At 37.6% G+C, this 9,304-nt stretch overlaps 1 protein-coding gene across 1 annotated transcript in view; it reads right to left on the bottom strand.

The window, feature by feature from the left end:
• Positions 1 to 4,334: 4,334 nt before the first annotated feature.
• LOC125224951 overlaps positions 4,335 to 9,304 on the bottom strand; it is a 108,038-nt gene continuing 103,068 nt past the window's right edge. Inside the window, exon 3 of the mRNA XM_048128470.1 lies at positions 4,335 to 4,577. Within this exon, the coding sequence (XP_047984427.1) occupies positions 4,335 to 4,577 (243 nt within the window). The remainder of the gene's footprint in view (positions 4,578 to 9,304) is intronic.

Below are 9,304 nucleotides of genomic sequence, written 5' to 3'. Positions count from 1 at the left end.
TGGAATGCCATATCTTAAAACGAAATTATTTACAAAAGCTTTACTTACAGATTCAGTGTCTTTTCTTTCTAACGGGTATGCTTCTACGAACTTAGTCAGTTCACACTGAATTGTTAATACGTACTTATAGTTATAATTATCTATTTCTAAAGGTCCAAGTATATCTAAAGAAATTCTTTCGAAAGATGAGCTTGGTGTCGAAGTGATCACCATTGGTTCCTTAATGTACTTATTAGTGTGCTTGTTGTATTGACAATGTGCACATTTCTTAACGTACTCGTATACATCGTGGCTCATTCTTGGCCAGAAGTAGTGTTGCTTTATATTATTAAGCATTCTATTAACCCCCGCGTGTCCACTGGTGGGTAATAGATGAAAATCGTTTAAAATAACTCTTATTTCGTCTTTATCGTATACTTTTGTAACACCTCTTGTTACTAAGATCCTAGGAATATCACATTTATAGCTAGCTAAAAATTCATTTACTTTATGTGCATTTCGATAATTCTTTATAATTATAACTTCACTTATGTTTTGCTCCTTGCAAAATTGTTCTAATTCCCTCGCTAACACGCCTACGGTAGATAACGATCGGGATGTTAGATACATGCACGATTTGCTTGGTACGTACCAAAAATTTCCTTTACTACTCATTATTCCATTTCGACATGTCTTGTAGTTAGAGTTTAGTATTAATTCAATATAATTTTTTGGTGCTTTGATGATTTCCACCACTCTAGGTTGATCAAGCCTATCGTGTGCGGGATCATCTGTCACTAAGCTACCTTGATCACACGTTTGTTGTTGTTCTTGCTGCGCGCGTAACTTCCGTGATTGAGCTCTCGTTATGACTGATACAACGTTTGTCCTAATATTTTTTAAATCATCACTATTCATCGGTAAACGACTCAATGCGTCTGCAGCTGCATTGTTTCGTCCCGGAATGTATTCAATGTCAAAATTAAATTCCTCCAAATATAATCTATATTTGGTTAATCTGCTCGAAGGATCAGTCATTCCGAAAAGATAAATTAAAGGTTTATGGTCTGTGACAATTTTAAACTTTTTCCCATAGAGATATGGTCTAAAATGTCTTGTCGCCCAAACTATAGCTAGCAATTCCAAATCTATTATTGGGTATCGCGTTTCAGCTGGCTTAAGGTTTCGACTTGCATACGCGACTACTTTGCCATTAGAATTAGACAAAACTGCTCCTAAGCCTATCTTTGAAGCATCTGTATGTAAGGTGAACACATTACTTTCAGAAAAATCAGGGTAATCTAGAACTTGTGGACCTGTAAGTATTTCTTTCAATTTTATAAAGGCTGTTTCACACTCTGGGGTCCAATTGAAAACTGCACTTTTCTTAGAAAGTTGATTTAATGGATAAGCGATATTCGCGAAATTTTGAATAAACCGTCTGTAATAACTGGCAAATGCTACGAATCTTTTTACCTCATCTGTATTCGTTGGTCTTGGATATTTATTTAATGCTTCTACTTTTGCTGGATCGGGTGCTACTCCATTTGAAGTAATTTTATGGCCTAAATACATTATGTCTTTTCGCAAAAATTCACATTTTAATGGATTTAACTTAAGATTTGTGCTTCTCAATCGTTCTAACACTCGAATAAGATTATGGTTGTGTGACGTTATGGAGTTTCCTATGACAATGCAATCGTCTAAATATATGAAACATTGTTTGTAATTTAATCCGGACATGGCTATAGTCATAAGTCTAGAGAAAACACTAGGGCTTGTTCGCAGTCCCATGGGACATCGCTTCATTTGATACATCTTATCGGTCGTAAACGCTGTATACTTTCTAGATTCTTTGTCTAAAGCTAGTTGGTAATAACCTTGAGAAAGATCAAGTTTTGAAAAATATATACTACCTGCAAGGGAATCTAAAATTTCTGTTATATTGGGTAGTGGGAACTTATCATCCTGTATCTTATTGTTTAGCTGCCTATAATCAACAACTAACCTCCACTTCTTTTCTCCTAACTTATCACATTTTTTGGGAACTAGCAAAACTGGGCTGGACCACTCAGAGGTGGTCTCCTCTATTATATCGTTATCTAGCATATTTTTAATCTGAGTTTGAAGTTCATTACGTAAAGCATGTGGTATTCTGTATGGCTTTACGTATACCGGACTTGCATTATCTTTTAACTTAATTTTGTGCTGTAGCAAGTTAGTTGTAGTTAGCTTGTCACCGGGCAGATGAAAAACATCTGCGTATTTTGCGCAAATTTGTTCTATGCTTAATTGTTCCTCTTTATTTAAATAAGTCTCTAAATTTAAAAGATCTAATAATGTTTTTACTCTATCAACACTAATTTTCCTTGAATCAAAATTGCAAATATCAAAATGACATAATCTGTGTACATTCAAACTTGATAAATCTAAACTGACTGGCTTATCTGTCGTATTTAATATTCGTACTGGTATTTTACCTTTCTCTGGTCTTGAAATGACACCTGCTACAAAAACGCCTTCTTGCATTTCTTCCGATAGTACTACACAATCATCGGTCAGCTGTGACGCGATGTGAGTCATAATTTCGCAGCGAGGTGGTATGTTTTGAATAAAACTACTTTTAGAATACACGTTCATAGGTATTGAGACAGTTTGACCTTTGTCCTCTAAAAATAATGCATTATGTTTATAACTTATGTCTGCATTGTAACGTAAGAAAAATTTTTCACCTAAAATAGCTTCAGCTGAGCATTGCAAATTCTTAAAAACATGAAACTTTCCTTTGCAAATAAAACCATTAAAGTCTAAATCTAAATAAATGTATCCGTCTGAAATTAAATCTCCACAAACTCCCGTAATAGTAATGCTATCTCCTTGCACTCGTTTAAGGAGATCGGGTTTGTCTTGCAAATATTCATACCTAATAGCACATAGGCCTGCTCCACTGTCGGCCAAAAGTTTTAATTTATGTCCATTACCTACAATACAATTTACCGTACTATAATTATTTTTGTTATAGTTAAATATCGCACTATTCATGTTAGTCACGAAAAAACTGCTTATTTGGTTTTACGTCCTCATTTGCCGATCGTATGTGTTGAGCACGTGAGTGCGCGGGCGCGGGCCGCGGCGGGGTCGCGCGCGCAGGTCGGCGAACGCTGGATGCGCGGTCAGCAAAAGGCTGTGGCCGCGTAGCTCTATTTGCCGGGAAGTGTTGCGAAATACTTGCATTACGGCTATTATTAGAATAATACCGTGTTCTAAATGTATTTCTGTCTGTATTATAACTTTTACTCCTATCGTAACGATTAGAATAATTATTCCGGTTCCCGTTGTTATGATAATTATTACGAGAACGTCCGCGTCGGTAATGTAGGATCTGATCGTCGCGTGGTGACGAGCTATACTCATCAATGGCTGTCCTAATAGCTTCAGGCAAAGATGTAAATTGCCTAGAGGATATTATTGTGCTTAATTTCGGGTCTGAAAGACCATCTGCAAAGCGCTTAATAGCTGACTTTTCGTTCAGTGGCCGCAGTACGTCGTACCTACTGTCGTTACCGTCGGCCTGAGAAATAGTCAAATTGACAAAAAGATCCTCAATTTCAGCTCCGAAAGCTTCTATTGTTCTCCTATCTTGTCTAGCTCTGTACAGCTGAGCCTGAATTGATTCGGACGATTTTTTAGGAAGCAAAAATGTACGCATATCCGAAACGAGAGATTCTACGCTAACGTATGACGTATTTAACCTGAGCTTAGCGCTAGACGAAAGTCTTGTTTTTAAAACAAATTCTATCAATGTCCGCTGAGATTCGGTATTAATAATGGTACTGTACATAAGAATACCATCTATTAACTGTTTAGTTGCATCCTCTTGCCCTGTCATGACGGGCAACAAGGCGATGGCCGTTTTAACATCAAAACTAGGTTTAGCCATTTTTCCGTCTGTTTGGGAATCCGTATCAAAGAATTGTAACGATAACTTAATCCTCTCGTAAGTGTCTTTGACTTCGCCTATAAGTCTATTACCTAATTCTATTTCTGAAGAACTAAATTCATCCTGCCTTTTCTTTAACTGAGACACAATATCCGCAAAATGGTTATATAATTCATTTGATTCCTCTAATTTCCTTCTACCTATTTCTTTCCGTCGCCTCTCTGGACCTAACTTCGAAATATCCTCTTTTAACTTATTTAGTTTATCGCGTAAAGACTGTAATTCTAATAACATAATAAATTTGTCACCTCTATTAATTAATAAAAAAAATACTGCAAAAAGGATCCCTATAAATTGCTAAATAACATGACAAAATAATATAACTAACTTACATAGATAGCGCAATGTACTTCGCTTAGTAGGTCATGTTGAATTGTTGACGCTGCATTCCGCGCTGGCACGGGCGGGCGGTCGGGCTGTCGCGTGACGCTGGCTGGCAACGTGAGTCTTCCATGTGCACGTGACCGATGCTCTGAAGATGATGCGGGCCGGGATAACCCTGGACTCCCTCGAGCTGGGCCGGGATAACCCCCTGGACACCTCTTGATGATGGGCCGGGATAACCCTGGACACCTCTTGATTCGCGAGCCGGGAAACCCTGGACAACGCTCTTCTTTCTTCGTAGACTTATATATAGGACATATTTTCTTCCTTGTTTTCCTTCTTTAGTGCGGTTTTCAACATTGGACGTGTTCTTTCTTCTTATAAATTTTCTTCGACGCCGATCTTCATAAGAGTAATCTTGGATGTGCAGTGCCGGTCTTCATAGTGGTGATATCTTCGTTAGGGTAATCTTGAATCTTCAATCTTGAATTGTTTTTCTGTCTTCATTATTGCGCTCCGTGGTGAAATCCGTTTCCTTGGTTCTACTGGTATGGGTCGCCATGAGATATGATGAAGTTGGAGGGTTGAATGGAGGTTAAGTAAAACTGGTCATTGTGGATGATGTGTGTTGTATTGTCAATAATCAATACAGAAGATCTCTCTCAGAAGATCTCGACAAGTAAAACTAAACATACCTTATATAGTAAATTATTGCTTACATGCTATTTTATGCACATACGTGTGTCACATGTATGTTGCAGGCAGTAACGTTAAGTAACTGTTAAAGTGTTAATTAGGGATATACTACATTGACATAGAAGTTTGATTTTGTTACAGCTTAAAGGTATTATAGACCTGAGTATTTGGTATGAATATCAATTTAATACCTCTACGCGTTTATGAGGAAATGGGTAGTAAGGTTAAAATTATTAAAAAAAAATATATTATGTGATGTAACTAAAAATTTATGGTTTTCGTAATTTTTCCTTTATCTATGCTATAAGACGTTGCTTCGTACCAAATTTCAAGATTCTGAGTTCACGGGAAGCACCCTGTAGGTTTTGATTCCCTTGCAAGTGTCGAAAATTTGCGGCATAAACGGCTGTATCTTTTGATTGCGTTGGCTTAGAAGTTTGATTTTTTCACAGCTTCAAGAGACAGTAGACCTGAGTAATTGATATAACTTTCAGCTTCATACCTCCACGCGTTCCTGAGAAAAAGGGTCTTGACAGACGGACGGACGGACGGACAGACGGACAACAAAGTGATCCTATAAGGGTTCCGTTTTTTCCTTTTGAGGTACGGAACCCTAAAAAGAAACAAATACACAAAAATATCCTAAGAAAATTATATACACACAAACAGAAAATTACACTTGTGTGTCCAGCAATGTGTGCAGTAGGGAAAAGGCTTTGACTCAGCATGTTGTTGCAAGACGCAGGAGACGCGAAATGCAACGCTGTTAGGCCGTTTTCACATTATCCGATCCGATATCGGATGTAGGAAGGATGTAAAATGTAAGATTTATGCGCTTCCAGGTCTTCATTTATGTATTTAATAGATCATTAACGCAAAAATTGCGGATTTAATACAGATGGCACTCTCCTACAACAGCTTTTGTCCGAGGCACCATCGAACTGCCGATATCGGCAGGACGCTTCCGTCATTTTTGGCATGCCGGACCCCCCGCCAGCTGTCGGCCGATAATATTTGTGTGTGTGCGTATACAATGTAGGTATACGTTTGTAGTAGTGTGCGTGATAAAAATGGCGTCTATTAAAGAGCTGTTAATGATTAATTTCTATTGAAAAAAAAAGATTGTAATTCATTGGTCCAAATTGCGGATACAAATTTTTCATCTTTTAGTAGATATAGTTAAATGTAAAATTATTTATTGTACCTGCCACTCTTGAGTATTTTTATGCTCGTTATTTTAATTTTATAATAAAATATTTGAAATAAAGTGCTTATAATTATTAAATACAAAACTTTTTATAAAAAAATTGATACAAAATCATACTCCATTGATTTGGAACAATGCGTTTTATCGGACCGACATCCGACACTATCGGAAGCATTTATCGGATGTAGGATGTCGGTCCTACATCCGATATCGGATCGGATAATGTGAAAACGGCCTTATTCTGCCAAGGCCTGAGGGAGTGACTATTTTTGTTTAAATAAAGTAAACCAAGAAATAATAAATAGTAAAAGTGTAAAAAAGAAGTTAAACATAAATATTGGATATTATTAAGTGATACATGCAAACAAAAGAATAAAATAAATAATACATTATAAGTGGGCAATGATATATAATATATATAAAAGATATTTGACGACCGGTCTGGCGCAGTCAGTAGTGACCCTGCCTGCTGCGCCGCGGTCCCGGGTTCGAATCCCGGTAAGGGCATTTATTTGTGTGATGAGCACAGATATTTGTTCCTGAGTCATGGATGTTTTCTATGTATATAAGTATTTATATATTATATATATCGTTGTCTGAGTACCCACAACACAAGCCTTCTTGAGCTTACCGTGGGCCTCAGTCAATCTGTGTAAGAATGTCCTATAATATTTATTATTATTTATTATTATTATTATATAATATATATAAGATATATAATATTATACGGAGTTATATAGAACTCCGACGGACAAAATCTAAGAAACAAACGTAGTTCAGATCCTGAGGTACGTTTGTTTTTTAGACTTTATCTACTATGCGAAACGCATTTCCCCTTTAAAAAACCGGCCAAGAGCGTGTCGGGCCACGCTCAGTGTAGGGTTCCGTAGTTTTCCGTATTTTTCTCAAAAACTACTGAACCTATTAAGTTCAAAACAATTTTCCTAGAAAGTCTTTATAAAGTTCTACTTTTGTGATTTTTTTCATATTTTTTAAACATATGGTTCAAAAGTTAGAGGGGGGACGCACTTTTTTTCCTTTAGGAGCAATTATTTCCGAAAATATTAATATTATCAAAAAACGATCTTAGTAAACCCTTATTCATTTTTAAATACCTATCCAACAATATATCACACGTTGGGGTTGGAATGAAAAAAAAATATCAGCCCCCACTTCACATGTAGGGGGGGGTACCCTAATAAAACATTTTTTTCCATTTTTTATTTTTGCACTTTGTTGGCGTGATTGATATACATATTGGTACCAAATTTCAGCTTTCTAGTGCTAACGGTTACTGAGATTATCCGCGGACGGACGGACGGACGGACGGACGGACGGACGGACGGACGGACGGACAGACAGACATGGCGAAACTATAAGGGTTCCTAGTTGACTACGGAACCCTAAAAAAAAAGGGTGGGTAAAAACGCTAATGCGGTATCGTAGCGGTAACGGTATGCAAACGGATACCCAGTACGGTAATTACAGATGTAGTAAACTTTTCCTTCGTATTTTTCCGGAAACGTTCGCATTTGCCAGTTCAAACAGTGTCAAATATCAATTGATACGTCTTGTACAGAGACTGACTGAAATAGCGTGACACGTTCGTACGTTTCCGTAACATTACGAAGGAAAAGCTTTTCGCACTACATCTGTATGGTCGTGGCACACGCAACCGAATTAATTGATGATTTTTTTCTGTTAAAAACTGTGACATTTCATTTATCCCTTGTCTTCATCCGTTATGTGTAACAGGATAAAATATTATTTTTAGGGTTCCCTAAATCTTTCTGTCCATCCGCTAATCCTTCTGTCCGGTCCGTCCATTCGTCTGTCAAGAACCTGTATCTCGGGAACGCGTCTAGGTGCTAAGTTATTATATACTATATTTGTTTCTACAGTCTCTTGAAGATGCGACCAAACCTAACTATGTATTAATTGCCAAGTTAACGTAGGGAAATAACTTATGCTCTCCCATGATGCTTTTTAAGACGGAACACGCATCAGCTACCAATTGTACTTAAAATCAAAGTTTGCACAGCAAAGAAGTAATGACTTCACAAACATGCTCGAAGATTTAGAAAAAAGTTTGTTCTGTAGTCTGTTTTGATGTATGTCTTGTGTGATGAGCCGTAAAGGTGGTTTTCCACCGGCAGGGCGTGAATGGGCAGAGCAGAGAGGGAATTTAAATTTGTATGGCGAATTTTCGATTCTCGCCCAGCGCATCTTCAGTGGAAATAGTAAAGATTGACTTGGATGTGCGGGACTTTATTTGAGATATTTGTTAGTGTGAAACTGAACTGTAATTGCTTCCGATTTAAAGTATAAATTAACTCTGATGGTAGTTTTCCACCGGCCGGCCAGACGAGAAGTTGCTTAGCGTGGAGAGGAGTGGATTGACGTGGATGTGCGGGACGTGAATTGAGATATTTGTTAGTGTAAAAATTAATATTTACGGTTAATTTTTACACTAATTCCTATTTTAAGTATAAATTAACTAGAAGGTGGTATTCTACCGGCAGAGCGCGGCGAGACATGGCGAGGCGCGGATTGAGGAGGATGTGACTTGAGTTGAGATATTTGTTAGTGTAAAAATTTACCGTATTGCTTTCAACATAGAGTATCTCTTGAGTATCTTATGAAACCTACAAGCTACGGCAGGCACGCGCGACCTCGCGATTGACATTAATGTCCATCGCGAGCTCGCGCAGGCCCGCGATGGCTATTAATGGCAATTTTTAGTGAAAAAGGGTCCGGGCGATTTCAATTCCCTCCCCGCTCTACCCATTCGCGCCCTGCCGGTGCAGGAAAAGCACTCTGCTGACGCATCCGCTCGGTATACCAAATACATTTCAAAAGGAAACGTGTTAGTTTCATTTTTTTTCCAATATAAAAACAAGTGTAGTTAACGCCGTGAAAATTTATCACTATCGTTATTAAATCATCGCGCTTACTCTCGTTAAGTCGTAACAACCAATTAAAATGCATTGAAATATTTGAAATATGAACTCTTTACTATTAACATCAGGCACAATTACTTGAGTTTTCAAATGGAATTATAAACAATGATTGAGTAGTAGGCCGCATTCACACAGCAC

Source organism: Leguminivora glycinivorella, chromosome 3, assembly GCF_023078275.1.
Source record: "Leguminivora glycinivorella isolate SPB_JAAS2020 chromosome 3, LegGlyc_1.1, whole genome shotgun sequence".
Taxonomy (NCBI): domain Eukaryota; kingdom Metazoa; phylum Arthropoda; class Insecta; order Lepidoptera; family Tortricidae; genus Leguminivora; species Leguminivora glycinivorella.
This window is presented reverse-complemented; position numbering and strand designations above follow the sequence as displayed.